At 24.6% G+C, this 18,740-nt stretch overlaps 1 protein-coding gene across 1 annotated transcript; it reads right to left on the minus strand.

Moving 5' to 3' along the window:
* Positions 1 to 6: 6 nt before the first annotated feature.
* On the minus strand, positions 7 to 17,814 carry LOC112598741 (alanine--glyoxylate aminotransferase 2-like). The gene is made up of 8 exons (XM_025345325.1): positions 17,607 to 17,814; positions 16,766 to 16,884; positions 11,683 to 11,917; positions 5,490 to 5,583; positions 4,739 to 4,953; positions 3,848 to 4,073; positions 961 to 1,208; positions 7 to 291 (listed from the first exon to the last, which is right to left on the minus strand). Exons 1-8 carry the CDS (start codon positions 17,663 to 17,665, stop codon positions 135 to 137), a joined length of 1,353 nt encoding a protein of 450 aa, XP_025201110.1. The 5' UTR covers positions 17,666 to 17,814; the 3' UTR covers positions 7 to 134.
* Between the last annotated feature and the right edge of the window lie 926 nt (positions 17,815 to 18,740).

Consider the following 18,740-nt stretch of genomic DNA (forward strand, 5'->3'; position numbering starts at 1 on the left):
TATACACGTCATATATATGTACATATTTATAAATAAGCATAAGATACCCTAGCTATCTAAAAAATAAAATTATTACAAATTCATCGAACTACGTAAACATTAAGCAAATAGCAATAAAAAATAAATCACAGCCTTTAAAACCGCTGTGTCCTGATTTCTGATATCATTGCCTCAAGTGGCTTAAGTAATTGGTCGGCATTGGCTCTGGTGAACACCATTGGTGGTTTAAGTTTGATGACATTTGAATCAGGTCCATCACAGCTAATCAATACTCTTTCAACGCTTTTCATTCTGAAACACGATTTGTGCGTTAAAAAATTATGTTCTACTAAATATTTCAAGAACCGTTTGACAAAAAACTATGGTTTTAATTAATATTATGTTCCCGTAATATTTTATCATATCACACGTATATAAAATCTTTAGGACGGCATGTGCTCTTTATTTTCACAGCAAAAACATTTCACTACCTAAGATATATGTGTATTTTACTCACTTCACCGTTCACCGGTAATGTATACTTGGAAAAATGCATAGGTACTTGTTAAAAATACTTTAAATATTTTGAATATCTACCAACTTATATCTACTTTATAAGTTTCCAATGGATATTTTAAAATTAATATGAAAAATTATTTAAATAAAATTCCCAATGAGCTTTTAAATACAAATACAACATAAATACATTTAATTATTTAAATAATATTTTAAAATATACATATTAGTCTACGAGGTGAAAGTTTTTCAGGACTGGAATTTGACTCTGTGAATTATGTTTATATAGATTATAAATAGGTTTGTACAATGATTATTATTATGAGTAATTTAGCTACGTTTATAATTTTGTTTAAAATTCGTGAATTCAAACAAGACCATAATATTTCCTAACAAAAAAATAAATAATATCAAAGCTCCGGGGGTGACCTACTCACAATAAACAACATTAGCTGCTCTTATTACCTGTCAACGATCTCTCGGGTTTCTGCCGTGGCCGGAGCCTTAGTTTTCGGATCCTTTATCAGTTCAATACCAACGAACAGTCCGAAACCGCGGACATCACCGATCACGTCCGGAAACTTCCGTTGCATATTTTTGAGTTTAGATAACAGATACCCGCCCACGTCTTTGGCATTTTCCATCAAATTTTCGTCGTCAATGGCTTTCATGACAGCGATTGCTATGGCGCACGATACAGGATTCCCACCATACTAAAAACCACACAAGTATTTTTTTACCCTTAACTTAGAATAGATTAGCAGAGCTATATAAATAATCTGTTATTGATATATACATGAACATTTTATTAAAAAAATACATAATAATAAAATAATAGGATTATTCAATTAATATGTTTTTATAAATAATAAGTAATGAATTATTGTATATAAACGTGTTGATACGATTATCGTGAATCTGAAATTAATACGGATTATATACTATCTAACTTTTGATATCGTATATAATATTTTATCAGGAATTGAGCCACAATTAACCTTTTTTCAAAGAGGTATACGGTAATTAGGTCACTTCTATTTTACATGTATAATAGGTAGACCCAATGATTGGACCACTATTTTCAACAATTTTTATTATTGTATCCGGTAATCGGGCCACTATTAAATTTTAAATTAAAATAAAATAATATTTAATTTAATACGTCACATATAAATTACTACAATATCTAACATTTCAGTACACACAAAACTTTATTCGAAGCGACCGCATGCATTATCAAAAGGTAATAAAGTATCCAATATTAAATGATATAGAATTAGTAAAGGCCGCCACCAAATAAAATGGATAAAAATAGCCAAAAGCGTAATTCACAAAAATTGTAAAACATCATGATCGTTAAGTTTATTGCCAACTATACTATCCACATTTAGTATTATATTATAATTCAGTTAATTAACGACACTTTTAGATTATATTTTTGACACTTACATTTGTGACAATGTTATTTTCCCTCTGCATATATGAGAGTTACGGTTTGAATCTATAATTCGAACTACAAATGCCGTTTGAATTTAAAAAATTATTTTTATAAGTCACATCCAACTATTCATAATTTTTTAAATATTTTATTGGGAGTTTAATCGAAAGTTTATATTAAAACTAAAATAACGTAAGAACAATAAAAACCAAAAAATGAACTTTAATTCAAAAAAATTGTATTCTCATTGAAATTAAAAATACGAAGAAGGAAAAAACCGAGATTTGAATTTGTAAAATCTGTGTTATATTACTCATATTATTTAAAATAAATAATTGTATTTTTATGTATTAGGAAAAAAATATTTACAATTATTTGATAGATTTTATGTACCTTATTTTATATAAAATTAGTAAAATCTGAATGGTATTATTTAAAAACATTGTATTTTTATGTATTAAAAAAAAAATTAGTTAATAAAGTTATATACTCGTATATTCCTGTATTATACATTTGTGATCCAATCTCCGGGTAGTAAAAAGTAAATAAATAATTTTTTTCGGGTAGATAAAAAGTTTCCCAATTACCGACCGCTCCTATATACTTATAGTATAGACATTTTAAAAACTAGTCAATATACAATGCGTTGTAGGTACACAACGTTAAAATTATCATTAATGGTCCGCGGAAATTTTGTACAATGACCAATATCTAGCAAATAATAAACTAGTAAAATATGAAATAATATTTTTAATTGTAAATGGTTATTGAAACATAACTAAAACTAACAAAAAAGTTATTAATTATAAAAAATATTATAATAATATTTAAATAACATTTTATTTCGCACATATCATGAAATTTCATCAATGGATAGATTCTTCATTTTAATCTAAATAACTATCTACTCTCACATCACTTTCGTTTGTTATAAAAATGTGCACTTACAGGTTATTAAATGCTGTTATGATTAATAAAAAAAAAACATATTTTTTCAAAAAATGAGATATTTTATTATTATTTATTGAAACATAGATAACTTCCATGCTACTTTGAGATACAAAGTTGTCTAATAGCTTAACGCTTCATTTATAATGCTTAGAAATTCTTCATTTCATATATAAATACATAATAATCAATATTTAACTAAAATTTCTTCAAACAAGAGATTTCACATCAGATTACGCAGAATATGTTATTAACTACTATCTTAGTAATATGTGTTTTAGTTTTTTTCATCATTTTATGAGTAAAAAAAAATAAAAATAATATCAAATACAATATGTAGATAACTTAAACAAAAGTAACTAACCAGCAATTTATATTTTGAAAATTCAGAAGTATTAAGATCGTGAAAATAAAGATATCTATACTAGAATTATTATCGAGGATATAATTATAATCATCTAAAATATAAGACATTTAACACAAATTCATTAAGTTTCAAAAGTTTTTAAATGTTTGCATGACTCAAAAAAAAAAAACTGATACACAAATACCAAAAATACCTAAAATATATTGTATAAATATATTTTTAAAAATCCATATTTCCCATGGAAAATAGGTCATTCTTTAATAAATTTTCATTCAAAATTTAATTGGTCATTTATAATTTCCAAAAACACCCAGATAATACATAAAATTGTCAGATATTCTACAATTGACCTACAGTAACACATACCTATAGAGATGCTAACAAACTCATGTACCAACTAAATATTGTGGACGTTTCATTAAAAAACACTAATATAAGTAAGATTTTTATTTTTAAAATTCAGCTTTTCACTGAACAATGTTGACCAATAAATAATCGTTAAAATTATAGGATTTCTGTAAACTTAACATGAATTCAATAAAAGTTGATTGTTACTCAATTCACAACTTATACCCAAACAAATACGCATTTTTACTCACCGTATTGAAATATGCAATGCCAGTAGCTTCAAAGCTACGGGCTACTGCTTCTGTAGTGATAACGGCTGCAACTGGATGTCCATTGCCCATGGGCTTGCCCATAGTCACGATATCGGGTATAATGTCCGCTCCGTCGATCTGGAACGCCCAATAATGCGAACCCGATCGACCAAATCCTACTTGAACTTCATCAGCAATGCACACACCGCCGGCTTCTCTTACATATCTAAAATCAAAATTTATACTCTTTAATTACACTGCCCATTGATCCCTTAAGTAACATTATAAAGTATTTACATTCCCACATATAGTTTAATTTAAAATGTCATTTTATCAAACACGATTAAAAAAAAAAAACTGATATCGCCAAACGATGAATTTTTTAATTTAACTTTAAGGAGGTCTTTAATCAACATTAGATATTTTTAGTAATCACAGTTACATTACATTATTTTAATACATTTTAATATTGTTAAATAATATTCTATTGGCATAGTGTATATACAACTTATGGTTCACTATTGAAATCAAAATATTCTACAATTATAAGAAATCATGATAATGCTAACTATGTGTCTATTTGATAGTGCATACACAATGACAATTAATTGACAAATTACTACATTTAACCTTGGATTCATATAAAAACATTAAAATCATTTTAAATGATTATAATATTATCCAAGTTTTAATTAACTCAATATGTTTTAAATATTTAATAGTATCATGTTAGTCTATATTATACGTAAACAAAAAAATAAAAATATTATTGTTATTTATGTTTTGTCTTTGATTATGTTAATAATAAATTAATATAATCAAAACCAATAACGTGTAACTATTTAATATTTATATTGTCTTTCAAACCCTATTTAGATTAAAATCGCTTACTTGTAAACATTTCGTAGATAATTATGTGGTAATATAATTTGGCCACCACAACTTTGTAAGCTTTCTGCTATAAAAGCACATACTTTTTGACCACGTTGTTCGATCACATTTTGATCAATAATCTTTTTAACTTCCAATGCATACAACTTTCCTATATCCTCATCGGGATGATCGTCAGCTCTAATTTTACCTCTATATACATCCGGAACAGGAGCCTATAAAATAATAAAAATATATCGATTAAAAATATGTATAAATGTGTGTATGTTTATATATTATATACAATACAAACTTTAAAATCATTTTAGTGGTTAATGGTTAGATCAAAATTATATGAATGACTTTGAATTAAAATTCTACATTTTATATTGTTGTTTCATATTGTTATTTTTGAACATTTTTCAATGATTAAAATTTAAACTGTTAAGAAAGAAAATTTCAAGGTATTTTTTAAATTTTAATCAGGCTAACACAGGCGAATAACCTTAAATACAAAATGTAAGATTTTTTTTAATTAAAACTGTTAATATTATATTTAAAAAAAAAGTCAAAAAACTATACAAACAAATTTTACTATATAATAAAAGGGCAAAGCTTAATAAAAGATAATTAAAATATTTGTTTTAAATAAATATTAATATACATTCTTTCTTCGTAGATAATAAATCTAAAACTAACTAAAAAGACGTCAAAATCATTTATCATAATTTATAAGTAATATTATGGAATGTTTTATTTTTTAAATACATACTATGTGCACGTAATCTGGTTTTTTTGGTGCTCCTGGCAAATTTAGTTTATATGGTGAAATATCAATTAGTGAATTCAAATGACCATGGTACGCACTAAAACATATTTAAATATTTTATTTAAGTCTAAGATATAACTGTATACGTATTTTGTAAAATAAATAGTTTTTTATTCATCAAACTTCCAATTTTCTAACCATATAAACTCAATAGTTAACAATTTACATAAATAATGTATTTGTATTTAATATGTATAATGTATATGCATAATTATAATAAATTAGGGACAGATTATACCTCGTTTATTATGTCATCATGAACTTTGAAGCCATAAATCAATACAGGTACAAGACAGATTTTATTAGAGCAATGATTTTTAATCATATTAAAGTAATGAACTAAACATCCATAAACATATGTATAGAGTGATTTATTTGATAGCAAACACTAAATTATACCAAAAAATATTAACTTTAAAAAAAAAAAAAACATTAATGTTTTCAATGTTCTGAAGCCGCTTATTTTTTCTAAAAATTATTATAATTATTAAAATTTAAAACCAAAACCTAACCTTTAAACAAATAGTTAATTAGTCCTTAAAAATCAGATAAAAAACAGAGTAATTAATCACACATTTTAAGAATCTTGTGCTTTTAAACTTTAATTACTTTAACTCGTTTAAAATTAATATTTCATTTAATTAAATATTAAAAATAATATTCTGCTTTAAAATACGAAATTAAAATTTTTGATGTAATTCAAATAGTAAAAACTCGAAAATTATAACCATGGCTGGGATTTTAATACCTTAAAAAGATGCAAAAAATAAAAACTATATTAAAATTATTAAAATATGAACTATAAATATGAGTTAAAAATTATTGTTTTCTTATAATTTAAAAAAAAATATTTAATAGAATCACATTATTCTTACAACAATGGATTTTTTTTTTAGTAGACGTTTTAAATTTTAAAATACTAAATTACGTTCTGTTCAAAACTTAACTATAAAAAAGTTCTAAAACTTAATAAAACACCCTAAAAAATCTTTTTATATATCAATAAATTAATCAACTATACATAAAAAAAATAATTCACTTATGAAGCTATAATCTTTTAAAAAACTAGAAATATAACATTTTATTAAAACTCCAACCATAATTACAAAATATAACACAATAAAGAATTTATAAAACCAAATACAGTTTAGTAATGTCTTTGAATTATATAAAAAATAAATATCAAACAATGTTATTATCTGTTGAGTTAATGAATGTTTACTATTAAAAGAATAACCCAGTGACCAGTATATTATAATTAATATAAAATATAAAATTGTAGTTTAATTGACTAATATCAGTGATTATTATAATGTGTCTACAACCGCAATTTTGGTGACTGAAAACTGAACCGTATTATAAATCAAAGTTTAATTACTACACAGATAAACACTGAAAAAATAAGACATAAACAATCTTATCTGTGCGAAGTATTATCGTATGTAACTATATTATAAGGACATGACTTCTGTTGTTGAATACTATTTGTGAGCCATAATATTCCTATAAAACTGCAACTAAGAGTCAAATCTTGATTACTATATTACAACTTATATCAAAGAAAACAACAACACATAATATACCATTAAACACATCAAGACTCAACAATTTTTTTAATTATATACATTTAATTCATTAAACTCATTACGATATATTTTTTCGATAATAATGATTAATTATACGTAATTTATCATATCAATAGATTAGTAGCTAGATATTATAATTTTAACCTTTCACACCTTAAACATAAAAAATAGGTAATATTGTTATACATAGAATAGTCCTATCACTCTTATTTTTATGCATACAAAGATAGCATACCTAAATACAATGTTTGCAGTAATGTAATTTAAATACTCACATCGAACTTAATCAGTATAGCACAATAAAATATGATGAACTGTGTAATATTTAAAAAAAAATTAATTTGTACTATTAAATAAAATATTGTTTAACAATAATAAAATTTATCAGATGATATGTTTTTCTATTTATTATTGATTTGTTGAACCTCATAAAAAATTAAAACTAAAATCAGAAATAAGTTTATATGGTAATTTTTATATTAAACAATTAACAATAAGAATAAAATTAAATAAAACTATTCACTAGTAAAAAACTAAATTATAATAATAGTATAACATTCAATATACCTACCAATTTAATTATTTGTAAAAGTTTAATATTTCTACAGGTAAATATTATTTTACTTAATTCATATACCTAGTTAAATTCTCAATCGAAGTACTACACAGAATTAGGCAAAAGATTATCAAAGGACAAAGGTAAAATTATTTTATTGAATCAAATATAAATATATCCTATAAATAAAATAGACGAATCATAATATTATCATAGAACGATTTTACTTTTAATAATAAATTTTCATTATCTCAACCAATCTTATTTTTATATTGTTTGAATTAGGTTACTCACTTAAAAAAAATAACTATCTAGTGGAAATTTTGTCATTTATTAAATGATAAACTACAAGATGCTTTACCGAACATTTGGATCGCTTTTAAAATCATGATGACAATTCTAGTAACGACTGCAAGCTGAGAGAGAAGTTTTAATAAGTTAAGGTTAATAAAAACGTACTTAAGATTTACAATGACAAAATAATGTTATAACAATTCTTCATTAATTAGTATTGAAAATGATATAGTTACTAAATTATATTTTAAGAAATAATACAAATTTTACAGATTTTAAATCAAAGGAAAAATTTTAAAAATAATGATACATTCATTGAAAATTGTATAAAGCAATAAAAATGTTTATAGTACTCTATATGATTAACTAACATGATAGACATTAACATAAAATAAATATTATAAAAACATGTACCTACCTACCTACCTATTATAATAACTATATAGTAAATTATTGTATTAAATAAATAATTATAACATATTTATTGATATTTGTGGACAAATTATTGAAACCTACACTTTATACATATATAAATATAAGTAATTTTAAACAAAAAATGTTAAATAAAATTAAATATTTAATATAATAATATGTAAAGAATATTTTGAAAGGCACTTTTTTAAACACTTGTTTAAATTTTCCAACGACGCCATAATATCTCAGGCCGACCCTAATAAGGTAATTTATCTATTACTTATCAGCTGTCATGTGGATAACATTTTTGAACAATTTATATTCCACCAGAATTTACAACAAAAAAAAGTTTTAAAAACTAATTAATTTCAAAATGTTATCAATAATGTCTTCATTTAATACCTCATTTTACGAAATTTTAATCTTATAACCGAATTTTAGATTCTGAACGGAGTGATGAATGTATTGATTTTACAATGATGTGTGTGTTTTTTTTTTGTGTGTCTGTGTACAGCATAAGTAGTCGAAATAATGCTTCAATTCCAAACTTCGGGGGTGGTTTCCGATGGCAAAGTGAATATCCTTGGTGCATTATATAGAAGTAAAAAGTAAACATTTTCCAACAGTCTTCAAAAAAATTGAGAAAAACAAAAAAAAAAAATGACGAAAAAATGGGAATTTTTACATATAACCAGTTTTCGACTAAATCGATTTTTTTATATGATTGTAATTCATAAACTAATCACTATAAATACTTGAAATGTTGACCTAATGTTTATGTTAGTGTTATCTATATACAGTTTAATTTTCAAAAAATTTGACATTTTTTGAGTTATTTATAAACTACTGAAATTATTGATTTTTATGAGAATTTTTTTTTGAAATGTCTATAAAAAAATGTTGGATGACCAAAAAATTTTGAAAATTTAATACAAGTTTTCTTATGAGTTGTTCTTATTGTAACTAAAAAAAAATTAAAAATCGTTAGTCATAATTTTTTTTTATAAACGTTTATAGTTCAAATATTTACGAAATCTATCGAAAACGCGAAAATTTGTAAGTAATTTTGAAGCTGAAAAATCATAAAATTGTTTGTATTTATAACTAAGGATTAAAAATACTACACTATGTTTTCCCTAAGTTTTCCTTCAAGTAGCTTTAGTAAAAACTCGAAGCATCATTATAGGAAAAATTTTAAGTGCGTTTGAATTTTAAATTTTACGAAATAGCGTAACAATAACGATTTATCTTCAAACGATTTTAAATATTTGTTGATATTCAAAAAGTATAAGTCGTAGATACTTGAAAATTTTACCAGTTATTTAAATTGGCATTTTCTTTGCGTGATTTAATTTTCAAAATATTTTGACTTTTTTTGAGCAATTTATAAACAACTGAAATTTTCAATTTTTCTGAAAATTTTTTTTTGAAGTGTCGATAAAATTTTTTTGGCCCAATCAAAATACTTGAAAATTTAATAAAAATTTCCTCATAAGTTATTCTTATAGTGATCAAAAATTTTAAGAATACATAGGCACAATTTTTTTTTATTAGCATTTGAAGTTCAAATATTGACAAAAATTCGTCCAAACCATAAATATTTGCAAACTATTTTGTAGGTAGGTATAATTCATAAAAATTTTTTTATAAGTAGCTAAGAGTTAAAATTTAATACAAAATTTTCCATAAATTTAGCTTACAATAATTATAAAAGAATTAAATTTTAGTGTATTCAAGCGATTAAAACATAAACCACGGAAATTTAAAAATTTTAAATTTTCACTTTAATTGTACCACAGATTATAATATATATATAATAATCCTACAGTAAAATAATAAAATGTATATACCTATATGTATTATACGAGATGATTATTGTGGTTACGAAATGTTTTCATATATATTAGAGAATATCTATGAATGTTGACAAATCATCTCCGTTCAGAATCGTTTTTCGTATACAAATACAATGATACCTATCATTGCATTCAAATTTAATCTATCCTAGTCCGAGGTTCACCCCCACCCCCTAATGTACAGCAGAGTGGTACCCACTTGCCACTTTTTTTTAATTTATTTGGTTACGTGGTTACGTCCGGACCGTTCCAGACCATTTTCGGAGCTATTGAATTGGCTCCCTAACTCAGGTAATCATCATTTTTACGTATTTAATTGGCTCCTAAGATTTATGCATTGAGTTGGCTCCCTACACATATATTTTATAAATCCATTGGTTATCAAAATTGTTTGAAAATAAATTCAACTATACGTACGTCTATACGTTAAAAATATAAAAGTTGAAAAAGTACACGACTGTAATATTTTAGTGACACAGTGTCGGTTATAGTCTTGAAATTATCAATTCATTAATCCGATAACGGTCACAACTATTGACGTATTTATACAACCTATATAGGTATAATACAGTATTTCACTGATATCATTAAATGCAGTAATTGCAGTATTCGCAGTTCGTATCCGTCGCAGTTCGTTGCAATTTTTTGTAATTCGTACCTATACATAGAATATAAAATTAATTTGGTTGAAATAATGACAAGTGAAAAGGAAGAATTAATTTTAATAGCTAATAAATTTAAATTCAGCTACCATAAGCTTCTCCAAAATGGATTTAAACGATTCAAATGTACTAAACGAGGATGCAAAGCTTATTTGAGAATTAGTAACCAAGAAAATGTTGTATGGGAATCGTCTAATCTTAACCACAACTTTTATATTTTGAGAACCACTTTTTAAAAATTATATTGGGAGCCAATTCAATATTGCCTGTCTCGGGAGCCAATTCAATGGTCACCAAGACTTACGGATATAAAATTTAGTCTCTTCTTAGACTCGAAATCGTGGTCTTATAAGCAGTGTCAACAGAACAAACACAGAATTCACATCAAATGGCCTACTATTCTACAGTTTATTATGACCGTATAAGTACACACAATTTCAATAGTAATGTTATCTATAGAATAAAAGTTAGATATATTTTTAACAGTTAATTCGTGTTCTTTAATGAATTTTTATTTGATAATTTGGTTTAATTATTTTTATTATACGTAGTTTTCATAATCTTTAATCACCAATAAAAAAAATGTGCTAATAATAAATAATCAATTATAGATATGTATTTTAATTTTGTGGTAGTTAACCTGCTATACAAATGCCTAAATATTATGTCCACTTATAAACAACGGAGGCAATGAGACGTGAACTTTTATAATTATTAATTGTAAATTATATCATAAAGCATTACAACAAATACTTATTAGGTACTTACTGATCCAGAGTGATTATGTCAGTGTTTCCGGAGTGTTGCCGAGCCAATCTCAATGCCAAGTCATTTGCTTCGGAACCAGAATTGACGAAAAAACAAACTGATAATTGTTCTGGCATTTTCGATACAAGCTTCTTCGCACACAACACCAGATTATCATGCAGAAACCTGCTGTTGACATTCAACTGTTGCATTTGCTCCACACCCGCTCTCACCACGTCTGGATGACAGTGACCAACTGTAAATAAAACATAATAGACGTTAGACATAACTACGAATATGAACTTTTTTTACGGAAAATTGTGTTAAAATGGCCACACGTAACAATTGCACAATGCCTCGCCATGCAAGGCGGCTCACTTCACTTAAGAACCACAAAAATTATTCTCTTTTGTACGTATTTTTTACCAGATCAAAAACTTAAAAGAAAATTATTTATTTTTGTATGAAAAACAATTAAAAATAAATTTTTATTTCCAAATAAAAAATTTCGAACAACTTTATTTATATAGACTATTCTAATTTATTTTTTCAAATAAAATTCATAAAAAAACACAGCACCTCCCTAGGTATTTGGTTTTACCAACATCTAAAATCTTAAGAAAAGTTTCTATGTCTCATAGAACTAGCTACAGTCTACACCAGAGTGTGAGTTTGTTTATTCAAAACAATACAAAAATTAAGATTAAAAATTAAACATCATACTATAAATATAATATTATTATACATAACATTATTTACAAACTATACATAAATGTAAATACAAATTTGTATTATAGTTTTAGAGAGTTAATGTGTCATTTACCAAAAAATATTAATACAAAAGTTATATCTACTATACGCACATTTGGGCTGACAAATATTATTGCCAATAAAACACTTATATGTATATATAACCCTTTAAATCATATAATAATACGTAGCAAAACATTAATTGTTAATTCTAATTTACAAATCATATTATAATAAATGTTTTGGCTTTTTCTTTACTATCATAATATAACGATCGTTATCAGTTTAAACATAAGTTGAATTTGGCAAATCCAAACAGTACCAAATTATATACCTACCCAATATGTGTTTACTAATGGCATGAATACTATTCCTGCAATCTTTAGTTCGCATAAAGGTATATCATAGGTAGGTACTTTAGGTAAAGATTAAAGTATTCTAAACGTAAATACAAATAATATCTATGATACATAAATATTAAGAATAATTGTATAATTCATAATCTTTTAATGTTCTTTATCGTAGCTCGATAATATTAGGTACAAATAAATTATAATAATGAACAATAACACTTTTATTCAGATAAGGAAACAATAAACATTGAAGTATAATATAGATATTAATAATTATCAGAATTAAAAATTAATATAGGTATTTATCGGATTTCCTTCTAGCACTCTTCAGTATTTAAATTTTCAGATATATCATAATGTGGTGTTTTAATTTTTAATACGTCAAACTTTAGGAATCTATTGAAGGTACTCCATTTTTTAAACCTAATTAGTAAAGCTCGAATGTTTATAACTATGCATATTTTTTAGAGTAACCAAAATTATACCCGAGTACGATATATATTTGATTCGTAAAGTCTAGATTACAAACTTATTTTGAATAATTGACATGTTTGAGCATATAAATGCATATATTTTATAAATTATAAGCATAATATTAAAAATTTTCCATTTAATTTTAATCATCGTTGTTAATTATGTTTAAAAGTAAGACCCGAAAAAAATTTGGAAATTAAATATTTATTTACAACACAAGATTACGACGAGATCATGGCACATTTAATATTGAATATTGTTTTTGATGATTTTCATTTATTCGTTGTTTGCTGCAGTTCACATTTTGTATGCTCCATTTAAAAAATTTTTCTAATTCGCATTTAAAAAAATATATGCCTTTTGTTAGTATATACTAACAAAAAGCCAAAAAATGTGTAGTTTTGTGAAAGAGTTTAAGGAATATTTAGTTCTAATGATAAAATATTATTTTGCAAATCCAATGAAGTTAAAATATCTACAACTAAACAGTTTTTAGTAACACAACACAACTTCAAAGCATGAGCATACATTAAATCAAAGAAAAAGACGCCAACATTAAATAATCCTAATACTTAAAGTGCCTTACCTATGAAAAATTTAACTTAAATAGGTACTCGTAGATCGAAAACTAATTAATACTTTTTTTCATATTTAATAGTTGTGTATTTTTTAATAGAGTACTTAATTTTAAATACACATCCAATAAAGTATATAATTTTTTATGAATTAATATTAACCCTTTTTTGAAAAAATTTGATCAAGAAAATAAATATGTTTAATATATTTTATCGCATATAAATACATATTTTGATATTTTTTAATGCGTGTTTTAATAAAATTTCGGTCATTAACATCCAAGCTCTATTAATTAGAATAAAATTAAAAATTTAAAAATTTTTATGATTTTGATGATTTCGTCAAAATTTAAACATCAAACACTTCTAAAAAATAATCTATGTATTTTCTATACATTTTATTTGCATAAGAAAAACCTTTAAAGAACCGTTTCTAAGTTGTATAAATGAAAAATATGTACACATCAACATAATATAGGTATCAAGAAAAACTAACAAAATTTAAATAAAACACATAACTGTAAAATCAATACACTAATTGCTTCAATCTAAAATAATACAATTCAAAAAAACGATTTTTATAAAATTAAAATGGCAAAATTATTAATAAAAGTAATTTGCCAATGACGTCATGAACATACTTTTATAAAGCAATTGCCTTAAATACTTTTAAATAGGTAAGTAATTTTGTTGAAGTGTAAAAATATTTTTATACTTAACTATCATTATATTTAATAAATAATATTTTTATTTTTATTTAATGTGATAAATAACCATTATACAATAGATATATTTTAATTTAAGCGTCAGCACATAGGTAATAAAATGTATGCTATGTTGTTGTATGTGTAATGTAATAGGGAAACTATAGGTAAATTATATTACATTTTATATTGTGTATTTGTGTGCAAAGGGTATTTATTAGTGGAAATCCAGCGTTTTCAAAACAAAGTCAATAATTTAACAGACAATTATAACCTACGTCAGAATTGTAAGAACCAAAGATACAATACTTTAGAAACGATATGACTATACTATTTAGCTGTAGTATAAGGAAGTTTTCGTGCATTATATTATTATTTAATATAGATACTTATGCAAGATAAATATATAATGCACATTCACAAATTAACACACAGCGATAAATAATATTGTTTTCTTTGAACTTTGAATTAATTAATAGGTAGGTACATATTATATAATTTAGATAAAATCGTAAACACAATAATCGTTGGTAAGATAATATAAAAAAAATCCCTATAAAACTGTAACATTGAAACTTTATAAGTACCTACGGTCTACGTGACTAGATATATTTTAAACATTGACGTAGTAACTTTTGTTTGATTCACTATATGCAAAGATTTTTAGGTCATACAACTAAAAATACTGGTGAAAGGTCCTTAAAAGTTACACGTGTTGTCTATAATATAAATCTAAAATATAGGCAAGTATAGAATTGGTCATAATAACTTTTATGATAATTCAAGTATTTGAATTTCCGATATAAACCTTTAAAAGTTTACAGAGTTTACCTACCTATTTCTTCCACTATGGCAGTTATTGAAAAGTTATACAAAGTTTAACATATCAAATCACCTTAAACTATGATTATAATTAAAATTATTTACACCTACTTATTTAATTTTAGTTGAATTTATCAATAATTTCTTAGTTAAATATCATATTTTAATATACCTAGCCTATAAATAATAAATCTAAAATATAGAAATCTTTATAGCAATTTACAGCTATAGTAAATAATATAGTACCTACAAACATTAATAATTCATTACGGGTTATAGTAAATTTTAAATTATAAATTATAATAAATATATTTTATGTGTATTAATATACCTATATTGTATATAAGGTATAGGATATAGGTACCGAATATAGACAACAGAAATAGTCAAAAAATGTTAAACTTGTATGCAAATATTAACTAAGACATATACCTACTGCATGATAGTTTGTAAAATTATAAAATGTAAGTATTACATTTATATTGGATTCTTTCATTTTTAAGATTTATAAACTATGATCTGTGGCCTGGTTTAATGCGATGGTTGGCCTCTGTCAGTATAGTGTCCTCAGCTCAAGCATCGGCCGGTGTCGCTAACACTCTCAGATGGATGACCACCCGGTTTCTTACCAACAAATCCATGGCACACACAGACACACGCGCAGAACCGGCCTTAGAGTGAAGCGAGGCCTGAGGGAAATTTTTTTAGTTAAGGCCTATAGTAAAGACCTTTTTGTAAAGTATAAAATAATGTACAATTTCATTAACACGAGGCCCGGAATGTCATACAAAAGCATGAGGTAGAAGCAGGGGACCCGCTGACCTCTACCTAAGACTAACTCTACACACACGTAAATAATAACCCCATAAATCCTACACAATCTAAAAACCTACCGTACCTTCACAAAGCCAGCTAATAATTTTAGTTGCTGGGCTCAAGATCAATTAAAAAAAAAAAAATTATGATCATTTCCATTCGATAAAAATTAAGACAACATTCAATTCAGACACGTAAAAATGAGCGTTGTCCAATAATAAGTAGACATAGAAAATACACAATATAAGAATAATAAAGCATGCGTGTGACGCTTCCTTCTGATAAAAAAACTTTTCAAATTACAAAACCAATAATTTCTCAACCGGAATCTATAATGTCTGCGATAATATGATAAAATTTTCCAATCAATATTTGCACAAAAAAAATTAATAAAGACATTGCACCTGCAAAGGTTTACTTAAGAGAATGAACGTGAGCTTGTACCCCATTTCCCATTCAGTTTATTTTATACGTAATTAATTAAACAATTAATAATTATCTACGAATTATTCTATTATTTTAATGCAAATATTTTGTTAGTATCCACTTCATTCATTTATCATAAATATGATTGTGGCCTAAATTCTACTAATGCTTATTAAAGTCATACCATGGATAACGTTATTGATGCAATCCAAATATTCTTTTCCATCTTGATCGTACAAATATTGTGCATGACCACGAACGATTTTCAAAGGGCTCTTCTTATAATACAATTCGCAAGATTTCCTAAAAAAAATATATTTATAAACAAACTTATTTATATGTATAAGAAACAAAGAATATTTTTGTATCAATCAAAAATTAATTAGATTGATAAATTTAAAAAAAAACTCGTACGATTTTATTATTTTATTATAATTGGTGTACATGTCTATATTTATTTTGTTAATTTAAATCAAGTAAAAATTATAAAGTTGATGAAAACCTAATCCAAAATAAATATTTCAAAAAATGTATTTTAAAATTTTTTCACTTTTAGGAAATATATTCATTAATTTTTATTAATATGAAGGTTCTAGTAATTCAAAAATTCAAAAAAATTCACTTAACGGATTATTATTTATTCCCTACTTGACGTATACAGGTTTATAATACATTTGATGTTGTAACAAGTTTAAAAGAAGAAATATTTAATTAAAAAATAACTTAATCAAACAAAATCTTATTATTTATTAGCCGAAAATTTTAAATTAACCTATGAAGACATAGTTACAAGACAGTCAAGAATTCTTGAGGTTTAGCTTAAAAAACCACAGAAAAAATAACGATAGTTGTAACTTGTTACCAACGTATTAACTTTTAAATACACAAATTAAATTTTAATAATTTCGAATACCCGGTAGGTATGCGCACGACGGTCATATGATGTTAAAAAATACGACAAAAACATTGGACAATTGTCAAAAAAAAAAAACAAATTAACTCTACATTTTAAAAATAGCACTTACCCGATATATTTATTACGTAGATCGATAGTTTCGGCAAGTGTGAAGTTTTTATTTTCCATTGTCAATTTATTCAATAGAATATTCCTAAGTATTAAGAATTTATCTAGTTAAACTGATTAATACCAATAATGCATACAGCTCTGTCCACAAGCGTTTTAATACTGCACGTTGATAAATTAACTACATACTCATAGATCTATGAAATGGTAACTGAGTGGATGACCTTCAAAACAAGTTATCATACACAACAATAATATATGTATAACTACATAATAATATTAATCTATTGTAAATGGTAATATTGAATATTTATTTTATTATGTATTTAAAAAAATATATATGTTGTTTAATATTACAACCTTCGTGGTTATATAGACTCAATAATAGTAATAATAATAACCATAATTGTAAAAAAAAAATTCTAGAACATATATAATACTGAGTGGCTGACAAAGTTATGAAAAATAAAATAATCAAAAGTCAAATGGAGTATAAGTTTTCAAAAACATCACTTTCAAAAAAATATATTTTATTAAGTTTCATGTACCTAGTTACATATGTATAACTCATCATAATTAGTAATTACTGACAACAGCAGGGCATTAACGGAATATTTATGTTAACTTACTACTCCACTTAACTATTAAAAAAATAGGGCATATTTGTACAGCTTAATTTAGATCATAACACCTACTTGATGATCACTTGTTAACTTAAATCTTCAATTTACATAAAATAATTCATGGTTACAATAAAGAAAATTGAAAAATAATTTATGATAATAGTGTCATACTTCATAACAAATCTTGATATAAAATTAAATTATTATACAGTGTTAAATAAAATATATAATATTGCAGATACAATTTTATCATTATGGTATATAAAACAAAAAAATATATATTTCAAAACAAGATTACACAATGATTAAATAATGTAAACATATTCATATGATCACTTGTTAAACACTCAGTATAATACAATTAATGGAATAAAAGTTATTATGTGCCTATTACAAAATAATTTTTTAAAAAAATGTCTTTCAATCATTACAAAGTATAACATAACATATTGCAATAATAATATAAAATAATATAATAAATAATTATTAAAACAAAGTATTATTGTTTAAAA

This window comes from Melanaphis sacchari, unplaced genomic scaffold (assembly GCF_002803265.2).
Source record: "Melanaphis sacchari strain LSU unplaced genomic scaffold, SCAv2.0 Contig4_pilon_pilon, whole genome shotgun sequence".
Lineage (NCBI taxonomy): Eukaryota > Metazoa > Arthropoda > Insecta > Hemiptera > Aphididae > Melanaphis > Melanaphis sacchari.

Coding starts and splice junctions, on each gene's coding strand:
- LOC112598741 (XM_025345325.1), bottom strand. CDS start 17,665: ATGGAAAATAAAAACTTCACACTTGCCGAAACTATCGATCTACGTAAT. Junction 16,885..17,606: donor CTACGTAATAAATATATCGG/GTAAGTGCTATT, acceptor TATTTTTTTTAG/GAAATCTTGCGAATTGTATT. Junction 292..960: donor ACCCGAGAGATCGTTGACAG/GTAATAAGAGCA, acceptor ATCGTGTTTCAG/AATGAAAAGCGTTGAAAGAG.